The sequence below is a fragment of the Calypte anna genome, chromosome 2 (assembly GCF_003957555.1).
Source record: "Calypte anna isolate BGI_N300 chromosome 2, bCalAnn1_v1.p, whole genome shotgun sequence".
Lineage (NCBI taxonomy): Eukaryota > Metazoa > Chordata > Aves > Apodiformes > Trochilidae > Calypte > Calypte anna.
This window is the reverse complement of record NC_044245.1, coordinates 4,184,790-4,206,301: the sequence shown is the minus strand read 5'-3', so window position 1 is coordinate 4,206,301 and position 21,512 is coordinate 4,184,790. Positions and strand designations below refer to the sequence as shown.

Below are 21,512 nucleotides of genomic sequence, written 5' to 3'. Positions count from 1 at the left end.
AGACCAACAATTGAGGGAAAGAAATCTCTGCAAGGCCTTTTTTCTGAGGTCAGACATGTACTGTGTGACTCTCAGAGGTGAAATTTGGCTTGTACTGCTGGGATGCATGCACCATGGAGACCCATCAGGATGTGTGGGAACCTGGGATGGCTGAAGACTTCAGAACTAGGACTTATTGAGGTTCTGATGTGGTCGTTGTCACAGATGAAGTAGAATACAGCATTTTTCAATCCTAAATATGTAACATTTAGACTCTTAGTCAACATAGAAAGACCCAGGGGGGTTGGACTAGATGATCTTTCGAGGTCCCTTCCAACCCCAAGGATTCTATGATTCTATGATTCTATGTTGTGCATTAATACCCTGACAAAACCTTTGTCTTTCTCCATGATGTCAATTTATTGGCTTTTCCACCCATGTAGCAAATGAAATTTGGGAAGAGATGCTTGAACATATCAGCCACAGTTAATTCTTTTTAGTGTAGAGAAGTAACTATATATGCTTGGACTTAAAAGTGAGGAGTGGGAATGTGGGGGGTGTTAATGTTTTTGTCTTTTGGATTCATTTTTTTTTTTATGACACAGGAAAATTGTTTCTTATTTAAATATGCAAAAGTTTCTGAGTCCTAGATGCCTGCACATTGCAGTCAACTGCAAACTGAACAGCTGAAGCATCTTTATCCTTGCAGAAAGCCCCTGTACCACTGAGTTCTGCATCAAGAACGCCCTGGTACCTGCTAAGTGAGGTACAAGGCTCAACACTTCAGATGCCCCCTGTGCTTTATTGGGGATGAGAAAAAAAGGAGATGTATCATGAGGTCAATAAAACACATCCTGAATCTGTTCTTGCTCAGCTAGATATCCCTCTTATGAGTAGATTTCTGTATGGTAGCAGAGCAGAAAATGCTGGAGCAGAATCTGGGTCATGACGAGACTCTGAAAGGGAGACCTGTGGCTTATCTGTCAGGGTCTGAAATGCATCCAAGTCCTGCAGGTTTATTTGGAATGAAGTCACCCTTTAAGGAGGAGATCTGTTCTTAGAAGAAGACCACCTCTACCTCTGCACGTTGTCCCTCCTTAAATGAAATCCTACCCTGCAGTGATATAAGAGAAAAATAGGAGTTTAAGATGAGGTGTGCAATCTGGCACTGTGGTTTTTGTTTTGTTTTCTAGTAATTTTGCAGTATTTTGTAACACATAGTACACCTGAACTTATTGAAACTTGAGTTGAGGTTCAGCTCATGAAATATAACTATTTTCTAGCATTTCATGAGCAGCATGTGTCAGATTCATTGCTGCATGTGTTTTATGCTGCTAGCAGAGCAGGGGCTGAGTCCCTCCTGTCTCCTACCCACACAATTGTCTCATGGGCAGCCTCTGTGCAATTTATTTAACCTCATACCACGTGAAGCAAAGCATTTGGGCAAGGAGTCCTACAGGGACAGGAATCCCACATGTTGACAACTATGGTAGCATTGTTACACCACGTTCAATCTGAACTTTGACTTGGAGTTTAAAATGGCAGAGTATTCTTGATACAGAAACCAGTAAATAATAACACATGAAATGTTGAGGAAAGAAAAGGGGAAAGGGGGAGCTGTATGTCTTGAAACCCCTGCAGCTAGAACTGATCTCACACACATTGCTCCATGGCAGATCCTATGGCACAGCAATGTGGAGGGAAAAAAAATTAAAAACTTAAAAAGCAGAAATGTCCAGGGTTAGCTTCTAACAGGGAAGATTTACTGGGGTGTAAGAAGGCTAAAACTGGCCCACTGTTAGAATATAACATTGCTAAAAATTCTGCCTGGTGTCTGCTCTGGACTGGAGATTTCATCATGCATTGCTGGTTCCTGTTGCTGCTCTCCTTTCATGTAGAGGCTGCTCTCAACTCCTTGGAAAAATGGATTTAGGTTACTGGGTCTGGGCTGTTTATAGTGTGGGGAAAAAAAAAATCATACTACATGTCACACTTTATCTAAGATGTTCCAGAGTCCAGCACTTGTGGTTAAAGAAAGGAATTGGGTGTGACTGTTTCTGTGTCTCTTAAGCTCCTGTGAAAATGTCAGTGATTGCTGTCTGCCTGTTGTGGTTTTATTGTGGCTAATTCATGTGTCCCTGCTGACAGGGAGTCTGGGCATGTGCTTCTCTTTTTATGCTAAGTGTGAAATTAATGTTTTTCTTGTTGTTTTGAAACACCAGGAATAGGAAACTGGTCCAAAATTGTCCTCCCATCTCCTTTACCTGCATGTTCTGGAGTGGGGTGCATTTGAACTGGTGGTTCAAGGGTTGGACTCGATGATCTCTGAGGTCCCTTCCAACCCAGCCAATTCTATGATTCTCTGAACTGCAAACCACCAAGCTTGCTCCTAGTTCAGAGCTGGCTGTTCTTAGGTTCTGAAAATACAGAAAATAAGTCAAAAGCCAAGTTTCCCACTGTAAGCTGTCATTTGTCAATGCACCTTAGCTGAGAAGGTAACTCCTTAAAGGATAAAGTGGCTTCTTACACTCAGTGATGTCTAGAGCATCTTTAAACAGGTATAATTTTAAAATTTGCAAGTGCCCAAGACAGAAAAAATGCATTTGGCTGAATTTCTGTGAGTCTCAAATGTGCCAAATTCCACCTGCTGTGTCAGTGGAGGGAATTGTGTTGCTGGAACTCATCACTCCTTTGGCAATGATTTTTCTGCCCAGAACTTAGCTGGTCTCTGTCATGACATAAACTGCATGTTAACAGAGTTTGTTTTTTGAGAATTATATTTAATGTTGCTTTTAAAGAGCTCTTGCCAGATATTGAAATACAGTTGATTAGCCATGATTAAATTATGTGCCCAGCAACAGCAAAATGCTGGAGTCATCACTGTGGAAAAAACAGTGCACAGATAATTTTCCAAGAGGTAGGGTTGGAATTCCTTAGTCCAAGGAAGTCACCCTGTGCTCATGTTGTTACTGGCAAGAAACAAACACTGACACTGCAAATCTCCCTCCATACCATATTTTTCCCTGAAATAACTTAAATCATAAATCCTGACCAAGATTGAGTGTCCAAATCATTCACTCACTGTGAGAAGAGGGTGTGTTGCATGGCATTGATACACCCCTAAATCTAGAGGTAAGGTACCCATCAGGCAGACAATCATAAGAATAGGAAACCAATTTTATTAGATCACCTAATAAAAGTAGCACTAGTATTGTTCTTTGTGGTATAAGCCCAGACTGATGGATTACAGTGGTTAATAACTTTATAAAGGAAAATTTTGGTATTTTCTGTTATTTGGGGAGCTTGGTTGTTTTGATGTCTTTTGTCATCATGCAAAAATAGGCTCACACCTCTGGATTTACCCTCCCTACTCCTCCTCCCCACAACCCCGAGCAGATTGCATCACTTTTTAAAATTTTGGTTCTAAACCATCAAAATATTTCACAGTGACATCTTTAGGCAAATAGAACCTTTCCTTACCCCTAAACTGGATTACCTGAATGACACCTTAGTTCCTCAACTGATCACTACAGCATTTCTGTTGGATTTTATATCTGTATCAATGCCATATCGCTGGCACATGGGAAAGCACAGCCACATCATATTCTTCCCAACCACTGCTCATACACCATGGATCTTCCATCAATGTCCTTACCACTGCTGTGCTTTCCTCCCATGCAGTGTCCATAACACAAGGACAACCAAAGCTGATCATAAATAGCTCTTAAGATGACTTCTTTATCTCTGGTAATTTATTTTTGTTGGTGGTGGTTTCCTTCTGTCTATGGCCTCAGTCTTCATCATTAGGAATTTTTCCTGCATTGTCTCATCCTCTCTAATCCCCTCTGTTGAGCTCTGTGCTGGCTCATCCCACAGTCCCAGTGCTCTGACACAGCATTCAGCCTGCTCCCTCCTTTCCTTCTTCATATGTACTTTATTCCCATCCTCGAGTTTCTGCAATTAAATAATGCCAAAACCCTCCAGAGACAGGAAGGAGAAAGCAGGATTTGTTGGGAGAGCTACTTTAGGCACAGTCCTTTGTGGAAGGACTTTATTCCTTGTGAGATTTGAGTGGAATTTTTTTGCCTGTGGGTTTTTTTGTGTTCTTTTTCCCTCTCCATTTTGACAAAATGTCTCTTAGCACTGAAAGAAGGAGGGAAATTGAGAAGGAGCTCAAGTACTTCCCATTGCCACTGTTCTAATGAGCTCTTTTTCTTCATTCTGCAGTGTTCTCCCTGGTCCCAAAGTCCCTTTGGGAATGTGGGAGCTGTAACACGATGCACTTGCTGGAGCTGCCAGTGGGGAGGAGTGAAAGGGAGGAACGTGTGTGATAGTTGAGGGCAAATAGCTTTAATTTAATTAGTAGATTAATTAAAGCTTTCTCCCTTGGGTAGGGTGGATGTGTTTGTGTGGAGAAAGTGTTTCTACAGCCTCCTGTAGCTGTTCCTCACACAGTTCTGTTCCAAGGGTGACTCAGATGGAGTTTCTATTGAACTCACTGGGAGCCTGCACAAAACAAATTTCCTGTCTCAGATCTTTTCTCTTCAGGGTTTTGTTTAAATGTAATGAAGTATAAATGGGCAAATAATCACGAGTAATAACAAGAATCTGCCTTGCAAATGAGTGTGGCATCCGGCAGCATGGCAAATGCAGAATTCCTAAAAACTTCTCTGCTTCCCAATGTCCCCACAGTGAGAGAAAAGTCTTATGTGAGCACAGATTCCCTCAGCCTTCACTCAGTGACACTCACTAGGAGTTGTTTTTGTTTTTTTTTTCAATGTGATAAACTATTTAGGGATACTTGTTAGTCTTGACTCTGTACATTTAGCACAGATCTTGAAGAAAGCAGATTAAGACCAACAATGTCCTGGGCTTTATCAACAAGTTGATAGCCAGAAGATCCAGGGAAGTGACTATCCAGCACTTCCTGAATATTACATCCAATTTTAATCTCCTCAATACATTAAAGATGTCAAGTTCAGAGAAGGAACACAAGATGGCCTGGGGAGAGGATGAGGAAAAGGGATTTGTGTAGGTGGTGGGAGGAGAGAAACTTTGGGGGGCAACCTAGGACCAGCTTTACAGGATCTATGTATGAGGAGGTCATCAAGAAGAAAGATCCAGGCATCATAGCAGCAGAGAAAGGGACTGTGTTCATAGGTTGAAAAATGGAGATTCATATTCCAGAGAGGCTTTTTTTACCCTGAGCACTGGAATAAGTTGCACAGAGTGTGTGCAGTGTCCATTCTTGGACTTTTTTTCAAAATCCTGATGGAAAAAACTCTGAGAAGCCTAGTCTGATCCTACTGCTTTCCCTGCTTTGAGTGGAAGGCTGAGTTGAAGTCTTCTGGAGGTCCCTTCCAACCTGAATCATCCCATGGTTCTGTCTCATAGCTGCATGTCATAGTTGCCATGGTCATACAGCCACCAGAGAAAAGGATTTCTGTATAAATGTAAAGGGACTGAAGATTGTAACATAAAACCTGTAGACCAAGAGAAGAAGATTTAAGACAGCTTTAGTCTATCTGTTTTATTCTATTGGTTTCAGGTTGCTCTGACACAGCCTTACAGGGTTACTTGGAACAGGGCATATCCCAGTATTCCCACTATAAGAGCAAAGAAGAGGTTTGCCCTTCCCAGAAATCCTCTGGAGACAATAAGAGAGGGGGAAAAAGCCTTTCTGCCTGTTACTATTGCTCTTAGAAAATGCATCTCCAAGAATGAGGGATCCTCTTAGGAATCATCTGGAATCAACATAAGCCCCTATTCCAAGTTGAGGTGGGAATTTTATGTTTTAGAGTAGACCAGTATTTCCCCCAAGACAGGGAACTGATTTAACAGGAAAATATCTTGGATCTGGACAAGCCAAATTGGTGTCACACGGTTTACCCCATCAGATCATCAGGTCCTCAGATTATATGAACAGTGTGGCCCAGAGTGGTCAGAAATGAAGAGTTTTTTCAGTTTCCTCATTGTGGGTGTTCAGCTGCATCTGAGCACGATATCCCAGATTTCTATAAATATAAATCCTCATTTCTCAGGAGGATACATGGTGTTAAAAAAAGGTAGACCCTGCCCTCCAATTTCCACTCTAGGAATTTCTCTTTATTAATCCACCTGAACTGCTCTGCTGAATCTGCACAACATAGTTACCTGAGCCTCATATTCTGTAATTCTGTGAAGAGGTGCAGAGCTATGACTGTGTTCTGTAGATCTTTAGGTACCTAAGTATTTATGCTACCAGTGTTTCACAGAATTTCAGGGGTTGGAAGCAACCTCTGAAGATTGAGTCATTCCCCCTGCTAGAGCAGGACCAAACCTAGGGCAGGTCAGACAGAAATGCATTCAGGCTTGAAGTATTTGAGGCAAAATAAGAAGAAAGATTATTTAAATATTAAATTATTCAACCATGAAATTATTAAATGTTACATTATTTACTATTTAAATATTTAAATATCAAATATTTAATTATTGTTCTGCTGGAAATAAGCTGGTAACACATTTATTTCCATGAGCAGGGAAATTATGGTACTTGTCTGATCTGCATGATTCCTCCCATGTGTTTCCTCCTTTAGTACAAGTTACCACAGCACATACCAGCTTATTTTTGTGGTGGACACCTTACTAAAACCAAAAGAAAAATAAATGAAAGCTTTTACTGTTTTGTCTTCTCTTAGAAACAAATACATTGATCATACTCACTGTATTTGTATCTATACAAATAAATGTATTTTCAAAACTGGTGTGAGTCAAACTCTTTCACTCCTTCACAAAGTAACTTTATTGTTTTTTTAAGAGAGTGATTACTATGTACTATCCACTTGGTTTCTTGATTTTTCCAGTATGTGTCAAAATATTATTTAGCTTCACATATCTCTGATATCTTCTGGGAAACTGGAAGCAGACCTTCTCTGCTGAACTCAGGAAATTGCAAATGTCCTTGGGGCAAAAGAAATGAAATCAGGAGGCCATTAAGTTCAGGCTTCCACTTCCATTTGAATTGTGCTCTGCTGTTCTGTTGTTGAAGACTTGACATATTACAGGCTCTACCAGTACATAATTAATGGAGGAAAAATGGAACATGTGGATCCTTTCAGGAAAACATAAGATTAAAGCATCTCTGCATTCAAGAGAAACATTTTGTTATTAACAGTCAAAACTTGGTCTTATTTTCTGATTCAGTAGCAGAGAGGACAGGCAGCTGCTACCCCCTCCTCTGGCACTCAGGTTGATGTTTTTTCCCTATCTTTGCTTTCTACCTCAATTTCTGAGCCCCCTAATTTTATTTTGAGTGTTTTTTTATGTGTGGATTTTTTTTTTTAATATCTATTGATGAAAAGGACTACAAAACATACAGATGGTTATGGGAAATCACATCAAAATATTCTGCCAGCACTGAAAGCTTAGAGGAAGACTGCAAGGAGAGGTGAAGCACATCACTCCAGGGCCCAGCAGTCTTCATTTAAATACCTCCTGGCTAGACTTACTCAGATAAAATTGACTAAATTTAGTCAGTGAAGCCACATATATCTGGCCAGATGTGCCTGTCTGCAAGGCAGACAATAAAATCTGAGCTTTTAACCTTAGGCTTTCTTTACCTCCACTAAACACAACACCAAAAATAAGAAGGATAAATCACACTTCTTTGTCCTTTCACTATAAACTGAATCTAAACCTTCTTCTCAAAGTTCTGGGGTTACCCCATAGGACATCAAAAGTTGATTTATGGTGGGATTCTTGGTGTTTAGTATAGATTGATGGCTCTGCATGAATACATAAATATAGAGGTAAATATGGTTTGCACTGATATAACATTTGACATAGAATCATAGAATTGGCTGGGTTGGAAGGGACCTCAGAGATCATCAAGTCCAACCCTTGATCCACTACTGCTGCAGTTCCCAGCCCATGGCACTCAGTGCCACATCCAGTCTCTTTTGAAATATCTCCAGACACGGAGAATCCACTACTTCCCTGGGCAGCCCATTCCAATGTCTGATCACTCTCTCCATAAAGAAATTCTTTCTAATCTCCAACCTAAACCTCCCCTGGCACAACTTGAGACCATGCCCTCTTGTCTTGTTGAAAGTCATCTGCAATATCACACTGCTACTGCTTCTACTACTACTTATTATTATTATATATTAATTTTGTTGTTACCATTACTATTATACTACAACTTTATATTCTTATCATTAATAATAATAATTTTATTTTTTTTCCTAATCCACACATACTAAAAAGGAGACACCCCCATGATACTCCTTCCAGTCCTGGGCAACTGTAGAGGGTGAACCAGTTCTAGCAGCAAAAAATCTTGCTGTTTCTCATTTATCTCTTGAAAATATACTCTAAGAACTTGGATGTCAGCCAATGCAATTTCCCAAATCTTCAGCAAGATTTAGGGGATACTGTAGGAAAAGCCTTTCTGTTCTTGGGGGATCCCAGAGATCAGTGACAAGATATGTTTTCCAGGCCCTTGAGAGCCCTTAGGATAGAAAAGTGTTTGTTTAGAAGATAAACAAGTCCAATATGGTTATGGCTGGTATATCCTATGGGGAAAATAGCTGAAATTTAGTACTGGGCTCTTGGGAATGAAACTGCAGCATGATCAGTTCCTACAGCTAGTAAAGTAGATGTTCATTAGGATGTTCACTTGAAAGAGGGGTGGAAGCTGCAGCTGTTCCCATGTCAAAAGTGTGCAAATGGCTCCAGCACACAGCAAAGCACAGCACAAGCATCACCAACTTGGAGCTGCATCTGCCTTGGGTTTTCCTGCAAGTCTGTGGTGGTAATTTGATGCATTGGGGACCCAAACACTTCATTCCCTCTGCTGGGATGTGAGGGAAATAGAACTGCAGACAGAGCTCCAAAGAAAGCTAAAATACATTGAAATCAGGTATTGCTTTCCCTGTTTGCTTGTTCTTACTTGGAAGTTAAGGGAAAACTGATCACTTCTATAAAGAGCTCAACTTTCCTTGTAGTTCTCCATCCTAAGAGTGGAAGTGGGATGGGAAATGTAAAACAACAAAATTGCTTGTAAGAAACTAGGGTGACCCAACCCATCTTCAGCTGGTGCACTGATTTTCCTGGTGCTTCCCACTGAGTGGGATTTGAACCTTAGCAGTGCCCCAATAATATGATCCAAGGAAACCCGAGATTTTGATGCACTTGGGTTTGATACCCTGGCTACTTCCTACAGCAGGACTGAAATTTTGTATTGAGTTCTGGGATATGGTTGTGCCTTGGAACCCTAGAGGTAGAAAGAAAGGGGGGGAAAAAAAAGGAAAAAAAAGAAAAAAGAAGCCAGAAATTTGGATTAAGTCAACTTGATTTATTTGTTGTTGTATTCTCTTTTGTCAAGGAATTTGCCTTGTATTCACTGGGAACAAAGGTAGAAGGAAACAGTAATGAATAGAAAAGGTGAAAGCTTTTAATTAGTTTTGACTTTTGGGTGAGGTTAATGGATTGTGCAAGACTCATGAGATACTGATGGAAGATCAAACTGAACCTCAATTAACTTCTGATTCCTCTTTAGTTTATTTCTTTACTTAGAAAGACCTTTGCTTCAGTCTTACATGAGGAAGGAACACAAATAAAAGAAACACATTAGAAATTACTCTTTGACAGGGAGAACAACATAAAAAAACAGAGGATTTATGAGCATTATAACTCCATAGTTTGGCCTTCAGGAAAATAATAATAATAAAAAAAACCCTAAAAACCACAAAAAAACTGACAGCAAAACAATGAAAGTTTTTTCCTCACCTCCTAAGGATATTTTTGTGAGGTTTTTTTTTTTTTGGAATGAGATCTCAAAATCGATGTTTCATCCAAAGTTCCCTATTTTCAGTTTCTAATTGTTCCTCACATTTTTTCTCTGCATTTCAGGTTGCAGCAACCCATTCCAACTGCATCATTAAGAAGGAGCAAGAGACTTGTCTGGAGAAGATACGGAGGGCAACTGCCCTGAACCCTCTCAATGACTCTTCTCCAGGTGGGTTTCAGCTTGGGATGGGCCATGTCCATTAAACTGATGATTTCCAAACCTTTCCTGCCATCTCTGCAGGGCTTTCCAGCAATGTCAATGCAAACATCTTACTGTAAGAGGTGTGGTCACTGATCATTATAAGGTCAAAAAAAAAAAAAAATCAATCGGTGAGGAGGTACTAGAAGAATTGGTGGTTATTATCAAAGGTCAGGAATTTGCTTTTCTACTTTTGGCAGTGCAGTGGTTTATATCTAGAAAATTAATAAATGAAAGGGAGGGAAGGGAACAGTGTGACTGGGAATCTCTTGATTTTATGTCTTTATGTCTCCTGCTAGTGAAGGTGGCAACAGCTTCTAGGGACTGAGTGCATCAGGGATTTGTTTTGTAACAGCTCATCATTATTTCAGTAATAATTTCTGCCTCTTTCTCACATGATCTGAAGACCTTTACAGGGATTAATAGTGTGCTGACTGTTGCCTTAATAAAGAATATTTCTCCTCTTGCTAAGAAACTGAGGAAACAAGGAAAGAAGAAATAAATAGTTTAATATCCTCTCTCGTTTCCCACTGACTGCAGCAGGAGCTGCCTCTGACCAGCACCGTGAGAGAAGGGCAAAGAATGACAAAGAAACTAATTGGAAATCAGGGCCTATTTTCTGAGCACTGAGTCCAAACTGCTTCTGCTGTGACTAGAATTGATAAAACTGCAGAGAAAAGCAGATAAAACACATCATGTCATAAAAGACAGGAAAATTCTCTCTCCTTTTCTTTGCCACATATTAGATATAGCCAGGAAGCAAAGTAGGTCAGGATGCAGATCTTGGTGTTACCAGAACATCCTTTAAAGCAAACCATTCCTGTGTTTTAGCTGCTAGGAATATTTCCATCAGAGTCTTTCTATTCAACTCATACATTAAATCTTTTCTGCTTCCCAGCTTAGGGCAAAAGATCCGTGTGGTTTGGTGGAATTAAGAAAAACATGTACTTCAGGCAGTGTTTTTCACCTCCAGGGATGTGTTCTTGAGACCTTCTTTCATTACAGAAGAGCTTCTTCATTCCAGAAGTTCCATAAGGAAGGACAAAAGGGAAGAAACCCTGTTTCTTCTCTGCTTTCTCCCAAATGCTGTCAGAAGCTGCCCATGATCCCTACTTCTTATGGTTATACAATAATTATTATGTGGATTCAAAAATTCATAGATTTTTTTTTTTTTGGTAGATCAAAGGAGATCATTTCAGCAAATAGTTTGTTCTTTATCACTCAAATCCAAAATAACCCTGGTAGCTGGCAGACTATTCAGAGCAAACTCTTCCCCCTTGCCTGTTTCCAATTCCAAAGCAAAGCTCAGATACAGGAGGTCCAAAGTCATTAGAAAGGCTTTTGCATCTCAATGTGTTTAAAATGTATCACCCACTCAGGCAGGAAAGGGCTGAATCCTTTCAAGCCCAACTCAGAACTCAGCAGAAACTGTCTGCATTTTGTTTTGTTCCCTAAGTATCATTGGATTGAATCACTGTAAGAAGAATTTTCCCAGGCTCACTGCCCATCTTTGAGTTGCTCACCACATCACAAGTTCCACCGTTTACCTGACTTTGAGTAAAAACAGCACTTTCCCTCAAAATCTTTTGTTTTCCAGTGAAGAATTCCAGCATATTGCTTGTTTGAAAGCCATTTCATTCATTCCATTAAATTGTTGTAGACATGTTTTGCATATATTTTGTTTCACTTCTGGGACTATACAATTCCACTCTATCTTCTTTGAGTCCTGACCTTCCAGACTCACCTTTCATCACATGAAGCCTTTCATCAATTGCTTCTGCCATGGGTATGTAGTGAGAGGACAAGGGGAAATGGTTTAAAACTTGAAGAGGGGAGATTTAGGTTGGACATTAGGAAGAAATTCTTTAATTTAAGGCTGGTGAGACACTGGGACTGCTGATTGACCAAGGAAGCTGTGGCTGCCCCTTCCCTGGAAGTGTTCAAGGCCAGGTTGGATGGGACCTTGAGCAAACAGATCTACTGGGAGATGTCCCTGCCCATGTTAGGGGAATTGGAGCTAGGTGGTATTTAAGGCCCCTAACAACCCAAACCATTCTCTGATTCTATTCTATGATATTTATTTCAAACTGGATGTTTCCACCCTCATTCCCAACAAGATTTTATCTCCAAAGTTATCTCCACATGAACAGAGCTCTACCACCTTTTTACTTTTTCATCAGTGTCATGGAGATACTGCATACTCTGTTTTGGATGATGCTCTGTTGCTGCCTGATAACAGCAGGTTATTCCAAACATGATGGACACACACACTCTGTAGTATTTGGGAAAATACCACATGTATCTCTTTACTCCAAAAGCATTTTTACTCCTGTTTTATTAGGGCAAGAGAACACTCTTCACCACAGCTGATCCTGGCTTTCAGGTTAAGTTATTAAGCACTGTTTGGAGAAGTTTCATTATGAAAAGCTCTCAAGATGTAGTAACTGCTGATAAACTAAGCAGCCCTATGTGCTGTCTGGTGATTCCTGTCAATTTTTACCTGCTGCAGGCAACCTGCTTTTCACTTGGGAGTAATAAAAAACTGCCCAGCATTTGTTTTGTTACTCACCTGTAGTAGTAACACTTACTAATGATGGCAGGCAGTGAAGAAATTTGTTATTAGCTCATTTCCTTCAAAGAAAGGGATGTGAGAAATAACTCTATTGCTTATCAGAAACACAGAGAAGAAGGAAAATATCCTTCCTGGCTGGTGAGTAAACTTCTGTTTATTCTAGAGCAAGGATAAAGCATAAAACTGGCTCGTCCACCATTTGACTGCTTCTGCCTGCACATCTCCAGAACAATTTAATATACAAATTTTCTGTGGACTTGCTTCTCCTCAGAGGAGCTGTAGGGTATAAAATGGGATTTTGAGTTTTTAGGGAGTCTGTAGAGGCCCAGACACATGTTCAGGTTACTGTAACTTATAAAAAAAAATTCTCCATTTTGGCTGAACCACAGTAACCTCTGTAAGCAAGGTAGTTACATGTTGTTCTGTTGCAGGCAACACAAAATCAAATTATCACATCCAACACTTGAATCTGGGACATAAACAATCTGTGTCATTTATGTTTCTACCTTTACTGGAACAGTAATATCAAAGATCCTGTGCCAAATAGCCCACAGGGTGCAAAGAATAATATAGGGAGTAACGTGTTCTCTGCTCCTCTTTGGAGATCTCATCTCCTGTCTAAAGGTGCTGGGTGGAAATCAATGCTCTGTGAAATCAGAAGAGGAACATCTTGTGGGTTACTACATAGTGCAGACTCTCCAACCATTCCTTTGCCCCCTTGCTGTGTTCAGCATCTGTGAACACAGACATAAACTAAATGGCTTCCCTGAGCTCCTCTGGGTGAGCTCCAACATGAGCACAATCTTGATCCTGCAACTGCAACCACAGGTCTTGAAGAGCAATGCTGGCACCAAAGTAGAGAAAGCATCCAGCCCTGACATTTCTGTGCTCTGATCTTTTCCCCTTTCCTTCCCCCTTTATCTCTCAGGCCCAGATGTTTTGCTCTCTGTTGTTTTATTCCTTACAACACTGTTTTATCCTCTCTGCTGCTGTCTGCTTCAGACAATGATTGCCTTGAAATTTTCTGTTTGTTACTTTTTTTTCTATTTTTTTCTTCCCTATGGATTTTATGGTGGCTGCTTCTTCTTAAATGCTCTAAAATTTTTAGGAGTCTTTATATAAGAAACAATAAGGAGTATGTTAGACCTTGTGTGTACATCTCTGTTTAACCATCATGTGAAAAAAACAGAGAATTTGTAGAAGAGAGAGCTCAGCAGGACCTGGAATCTGATTCCTTGGCTCTGGAAACAGAATTAAGGAGATAAAGTGAAATAATCATGGAATGGTTTGAGTTGGAAGGGATGTTAAAGATTATCTTGTTCCACCTCCCTTGTCATGGGCAGGGACACCTCCCACCAGCCCAGGTTGCTCCCTCCAGCCTGGCCTGGAACACTTCCAGGGATGGGGCAGCCACAACTTCCCTGGACAATCTGGGCCAGTGCCTTCCTATCCTATTATTCCATGTTCTTGTAAAAGGTTGTAAAAGGCCTGGCTTTCCTGTAGATTCCTTCAGGTATCAGAAGGATGCTATAAGGTCTTCCTGGGATGAAAGCCAAAGGTAAAAAAGAAAAGAGGGATGGGAATGAGCAATTCTTACTCAACTTCTCCAGGCAATGGAAGCAGTTTATTTCTTACAATGGTGTTTCTGATCTCCTTGTTTATGTTTTTGTCCCTATTCTAGTGTAAAGCTGTGTATCTCCAGCTGTAGATTGGCATGAAAAGGCTTTTCCAACCTTGTTAACTGTATTGCTCTCCAGTGATGGAATCTGGTCTTCTGAACTTGTCCCCTGAATGTTGCTGTCTCTCAAGTGGTGGGGGAGTTCCTTCAGTGATCTTCAAAGTTGGGGTTCTGATTTAATGTTAATAGTGCCTAAAATGGAGAAATCTGAAATGAGCCAAGGCATTGACAGCAGTGAGCACAGTGCAAGGGTTTGAATCAAAACAGAAGTGATGAGGACTCATTGGTGATTATATGATTCATGACCCACTAGGAAATTAATCTCTATCTTGTAGTCCTGGTTAGCTGGTCCCATTCCTCTTGTCCTTAGCAAGGCAAGTTAAGAAATTCCAATGCAATAAAGTATTTGCAGGGATGTGATGCCTACATTGGTCCTTGTTAAAAGGAATCCTAACACTGTAAATCAACAGGAAAGAAACTGGTAAGGCTGCCAGGGAGTCAGGACATGGTAATTAGAAGGCAACTGTGGCAATATAAGAGAGAAAATCACAGTAGATTTGAAAAATGTTGCCATCTTCATATGACAATGGAGCAAGGGTTTTTTTTCAGTTTTAGATTTTTATTGGGTCTCTCATCAGCCTCCTCTGTCGTTTCAGAGCCTTTTAATTGTCTAATCTTTTTTCTCTTGGCACCACTGGGAAGACATTACTTCATTGTGTCCCTGTGTATGTGTGCATCTGTCTCCCTTATTGATGCAGCTGAGCACAAGAACAATAGGACTGGGACTGTTCTTCTCAAACTCAGCTTTTCAAAGCTATTGAATTTCTAGCCTTGGGATGGTAGAGTTAGGAATTTCTCCCTACACCTAAATACTTGGCTCCTATTTGAGCAAGAATACTAACTTGGATCTGTCTGACTTACATCTGTCTCAGGTCAAAGATGCTTTTTTGGATGTTTTGATGGATTTATCCATGTGACAACACTGCATAAAACATCTGCTAAGCTCGTTAGGAATAATCAGTAATTTCAAAGTAGAGGACAAGGATCAAGTGATAACACGGATCATGCTCATTTCAGACATTAATACTGTAAAATCCTTGGGATCTGAGCTGTGATCAAGCTTTACTCTTTCTCAGGCAAACACAAGAAAAAAAGCTACACTAATTTATAATTTACAACCACTGACCCATTCTTTAGCTTTTTGATTAATATCTCTGAGTTTATCAACAGGCTTTTTAGAATGTTCATCAGATAGAGTGGATGGATTTTGTCTCACCTAAATATGTTTGTATAGTAGAGAGGCCTCTGCTAATTGTAGTTATTTAGACTGTATAGTCAAGAAATCAAAATAAATAGTTAGAGGTCACTAATACTTACAAGTGCTCACAGGATATCATAGAATCATAGAATTGGCTGGGTTGGAAGGGACCTCAGAGATCATCAAATCCAACCCTTGAACCACCGTTGCGGTTGCTAGACCATGGCACTGAGTGCCACATCCAGTCTCTTTTTAAATATCTCCAGACACGGAGAATCCACCACTTCAGTGGGCAGCCCATTCCAATGCTTGATTGCTCTCTCCGTAAAGAAATTCTTTCTAATATCTAACCTAAATTTCCCCTGGCACAACTTAAGACCCTGCCCTCTTATCTTGTTGAAAGTCATCTGCCAAAAGAGCCCAACCCCCCCCTGGCTCCAACCTCCTTTCAGGGAGTTGGAGAGAGTGATGAGGTCTCCCCTGAGCCTCCTCTTCTCCAGCCTCAACACCCCCAGCTCCCTCAGCCTCTCCTCATAGGATCTGTACTCAAGTCCCTTCACCAGCCTGGTTGCCCTCCTTTGGACCTGCTCCAGGACCTCGATATCCTTCCGGAACTGAGGGGCCCAGAACTGGACACAGGACTCAAGCTGTGGCCTCACCAGAGCTGAGTACAGGGGCAGAATCACTTCCTTGGACCTGCTGGCCACGCTGTTCCTGATCCAGCCCAGGATGCCATTGGCCTTCTTGGCCACCTGGGCACACTGCTGACTCCTGTTCAGCTTCCTGGCAATCTAGACTCCCAGGTCCCTTTCTGCCTGGCTGCTCTCCAGCCACTCTGTGCCCAGCCTGGAGCTCCCCATGGGGTTGTTGTGGCCAAAGTGCAGGACCCGGCACTTGGCCATGTTAAACCTCATCCCGTTGGAATCAGCCCAACTCTCCAGTCTGTCCAGGTCCCTCTGTAGGGGACTTACCCTGTTTTAGACATCCATCCTATGTTGAGAAGAGGGTATGAGAAGTGCACATTTCTCTCCATTGCCAATAAAAGCCATTATTATGGAAGCCTGAAGGTTGGTGGGATGAATTCTGGCAATAATAATGTAACAATACTGGAAAGAACAAAACCTTCACAATCCAGGCATAAACCAAGCTAGAGGTTCCATAAAGAATCTCGTTCTCGTATGGGAGTTCAATTGTATTAGTGAAGCTGAAATCTGGGAAGTGAGAAAGCTGAGGATCAGCTGTGGCTGGGGCAAGAAATGATGGTGTGTCACAGATGAGCTGCTTTGGAATGTTCTATAGAATCACAGCTGGTCACAGGGCAAACCCCCAACTGATGAACCCCTGATTTTCCTATTTCTAGGAGAATCCTCAAGCATATTTATGCTCATCCCTCTGAAATATAAGGACAATCTATACACTTATACATATGGTCTGAGACAAATAGTGTTATAATAATTTTACTGGTGAAGAACTTCTGGTAAGTGGGATTAAAAACTCAACCACATTTTACTCTAGACATGATATGAAGATGCACATAGTAATGCCAGTTTAACAGAGATATTCTTTTGTCATTGCAGCTCTCACCTAAAATCACAGCCCTGAAAGCAGAAATATTTTGCTTCAGGGCATTGCTGGGCATGTGCAAACCTACAGCTTTTGCTTTCAAACCTAGCTGGGTCTCCATTAGACTGGAAATTTCTCTATCAGTCTTTGTTAGAGACCACAATGTCTAGTAACCCTAGGATGTGTCTCCCTGTTGAGAAAATCTTCCTTTAATATATTATTCCTACCTCTCCAGTGCCATGTGCTACCCAAAGTATTAACCATGGCAAACTGGTGGAGTGTGTAGGGGCCATAGGTGCATCATGAAGTGTCAGAACAGAATTCTGCTATGGATTTTCTACAGCACATAGGATATATGTGGATGCTTCCATCTCTGTCTTAAGAGTCTTGACCCCAAATCCTGCTAGTTCTTATTCAGAGTTTTTTCTCCAAGAATGTGATTTGTCCCTCTTGATTTTAATCAATAGCACCTCAGTTATCTAAACTTAAGTCTAAGTAGCCACTGAAGAGCTGAGCATCCTTCTTTAGAGCTCTTACCTTTCAAACTCTTAGGGATTCCTGACATTTGTGAGGTCAATTGCTCTCTGGAATGGCCTTTCTCCTGCCTACAGGGGGAAGCCAGAGAACAAGTTAAGCTGCATGAACTCTCTAAGATAGTTAAAACTTAGGTGATCATCAGCCTGGGAATGGTCAGCTAAGATGACTCAGAGAAAAGATGCGAAAATTGCTGTAATGGAGCAGAAATTTCTATTATCTCCTTGGACAGCATGAATACTTTCTGCCGACACATTCAGCAGTGTTTGGGTGGTTGGAATGAGCACTGCCTCCTTTGCAAACCCTTCTAATAAATCTAAGTTTAGTCATCTCCTCAGCATTTGCAGGACTTCCATTCAGGTAGGAAATGAAGGGAAGGAAAAGTACTGGTATTTAATGCCTGCAGTTCTGCAAACACCATTAACTGCAAGGTGTGTGTATGAGCTACCATTCCCATCCCATAATATACTTACTGTAACAATTCCTACCTGGTTCTTTCAAAGCTTCTGTAATCCTCCAAATTGCCAGAAAGTCCTTCTTTAACAACAGAGGAACATAAGATAAAAAAAACCACAAAAGTTGTAATTGATTTTGCCCAGGCAGCTGGGTAAGATACTGGCTCAGGTAAGATGAGTCCATGGGAGCAGAACTGAATAGCAGTATTTTTCTGCAGACTGTTTCATCATTGAAAAATGTAGATTCAGGTTGAGTTTTTCAATTATTTAGGCCCAAATAAATGGCCACTAACAAATTTTGAAAATACTTATAGAATCATCTGGCTTAGGTTGGAATGGACCTTAGAGATCATCTACTCCAACCTCCATGCCGTGGTCAGGAACACATATCTCATCTAGACAAGTTTGCTCAAACAAAACAAAAATAAAGTATTGATTTTTTCCTGATAGAGCATTGTTTGACAGGTATTGCTACTTAAATTTAATTAGGGTTTAAAATAGAGAATGTTAAAAATATAGAATAAAGAATGTTTATTGCTTCACAAGAAGGAAAAGATTATTCAGAATGTTTGGTGGGGTTTTTAATCCGTGTTTTTTTGTTTGGTTGGTTTTGGTTTTGTTTAACCATTCATATCCGCTTCTGAATTCCTTGTTTTTATTTGTCTGGAATTAAATAGCATCAAGAAGCTCTCTCTTACCTTCTCCTGCATAGGATCCTTGAGGTGCAAGGAGTAACTGATCTGGTGTAAACAGGCAGTTTCTTTACAGTATATGAAGAGACATGAAGCTTTGCTTTGGGTTTTTTTTCTTTGTTTTTTAAATGATCGTTTTCAAATGCAAAATGTAGTAGTGTAGCTGCATTTGCAGTGGGGTTTTCCTGCAGGGAAGGGGAATTGTTTTAATTCCCAAGCTGCAGTTGTGAGGATTACTTGTAATTGCAAGCTGTGATATGCCAGGTAACTGCAACTAAAAAGAATGAACAATAAATTGCAGTCAAACTTATGCAGTGAAATGAGTAATGGTTTCCCTGTGCTGCTTTGATCTGTTGGTATCTTCAGAGTAAGCGACAATTTACAGTCATTTACCTTTTTAATGTCTATAGTACAGTGGCAGTAAAAAAAACCACCCAAAGTCTATTAAGATGACACCTAAATTCTAACTGAGTGACCACTTATGATTTTAGGATGATTTTAGGATTTTTAGGATGATGTAGCTCCTATTTAAACTGGATGCTCATGCTGTATCCCACCAGGCAGCTGCAGCAATCTTCAGTGCTGAATTCAAGTGTTTCCTTGCATACAAACTATGTTTTCACAGAGGTCCTACAAACCTGTTGTATTTCTGCAAAAATGACTGAATCAGATGTCCAACAACTGGATTTTTTTTTAAAAGTAATTCTCTGAAAATACTCTTTTGTTCCTATTCCCATGGTCTGTGGCTCTGTGCTGTATCCTCAGACAAAAGTGAGTTTTTATTGCCTCTTTAGCTGTCAATCTCACTGAAAAAAATACAGCAGCCAGAGAGTGAATTCAGCTCTTACTGGAATCAATGGCACAGTTAACTGGTTTCTAGGATCTTTATTTCTAGTGATGGATATGGATTAAGACAACACTCTTTGAATTTGAATTTCTCTGCACTGGCAGTGAGTAGATTTCAGAGAAATCCTGACCAAATCCTGGAGATTGCCTAGGATGGCATTGAAGTGAAGCAAGAGAATTAGGGAAATACTTTTCAAGAGTTTTTTTAGGACTGGATTCATAGAATATTTTGGGTTGGAAGGGACCTTTAAGGTCACCTAGTTCCTACCTCTCTGCATGGCCAGGGACACCTCCCACTGGACCAGGCTGGTGGTCCCCATCCCACCTGGCCTTGAATATTTCCAGGGAGGGGCCAACAACAATTTCACTGGGCAACCAGTAGTTCAGGTGCACACAACCAGCAAGTGTTGTCCCTAGATTCTTTAGGTTATCAAGACATTCTGACATGGGGCCTGCAGAAAATCTGTGTTTATCTGAGCTGGCAACTCAATCCCCTGAAACATCTCCAATTGCACTGAAAACTTCTCTTTGAGAATATGAGTTAAATCCTTGCAGAGGAAATACTTGATGTAGGTACCTAAAAAATTTCCATCTTCAGTCTAAGTCTCCCTCAATAATCAGTGACAAAAACCAGTTTGAATGCAAACTGGAATTATTTTCAGGGCTTTGGTATGATGTTCATATGATTCTATGAAACTTAGTGGAAAGACATCTCCAGTGAACCAGTCATGCTTCCTAAGAGGATTCTCTACAAAAAATGATGGAAGGTTTGTTTGCTGAAGGATGTTAATAAAATGATTTTGCCAATCTGTTGCTAATGACTGCAAAATAAATAATAATATTAGTACAGCAAGTGAATATAATAGGATTTACCAATACTGACTAAAAGTAGGATTCTTGGCTGTGTTGAGGGTATATTTTATCACTTTAATATGATGAAGGATCAGTGCTGTATCTTCCAGTTCCCATTTTACCCCAGAGTAGGTCTTCATTTATAATGACATTGCCTCTTGCTGGCAATGACAATCAGGATCTTTGCTTGTTCCTGTTTCTGTCCCTGTGTTGGGAAGAGGTAAAAAAGGGTCTAGAGACACTAGAGCAGGGACAGAGTGTGACACGGGTTTTTCATCAGGTGTCAGGGCTGTAACCTGTGGATCACACAAAGTTTTTCAAAGAGAAGTGGTTGTGAGGGGCAATGCTCCAACCTGGAACTTGCTGCAGGAAGGCATGGCCAGGGTCCCCCTTTTACTTAGACGTGGAGATTGTGGTCACCCAGTTGGACATTTGCATGAGGTGACAATGACAATCATCAAGCATCATGCAGTGTCCTTTTCTTTCTGCTTTGTTTCTATTCAATCCTTCATACAGTCTCTCATTAGAGTTAAATTTAGTAGGTCTAGAAGAGGCACATCCCAGCAAATGAACTCATTGTACCTTATTTTATGGGATTCAATGGGACTTTTTTGGCCCAGCACTGAAGGTTATATTGTGTGAACTGCCTTGGTTATTTGTCTGTACCTTGATATTAAGATGAGAGCAATATTTGATTGGATTTTGAGGTGGTTTTGCTTTGGTTTGGTTACTTTTTTTTTTGCTGATTTGGAGGTTTTGTGGGTTTTTTGCTGTTGTTGCTTTTGTTTTGGATTTTTTTTTTTCCCTTTGAGACAGATTTTTTTATGGAACACGAGATTTTATGCCATAAATATTTTTATCTCTGCATTGTCCCATAGCTAACTTCATCATCAATTTCACTCTTAATAGACAAAAGTTGGCTTTTTGAAGGAGTGACTCATCAGACCTATTCAAGTGTGTGCTTGCAGATGAGAAACATTATTCTCTAGGACTGCCTATTTCTATCTGCTACTACAAAAATTTTGAGGGCTGTTCAAAGGATGATGTTGGCACTTG

At 40.5% G+C, this 21,512-nt stretch overlaps 1 protein-coding gene across 1 annotated transcript in view; it reads left to right on the top strand.

Moving 5' to 3' along the window:
* ADCYAP1R1 (ADCYAP receptor type I) overlaps positions 1 to 21,512 on the top strand; it is a 133,437-nt gene that overhangs the window by 40,494 nt on the left and 71,431 nt on the right. Inside the window, exon 3 of the mRNA XM_008502214.2 lies at positions 9,871 to 9,976. Within this exon, the coding sequence (XP_008500436.2) occupies positions 9,871 to 9,976 (106 nt within the window). The remainder of the gene's footprint in view (positions 1 to 9,870; positions 9,977 to 21,512) is intronic.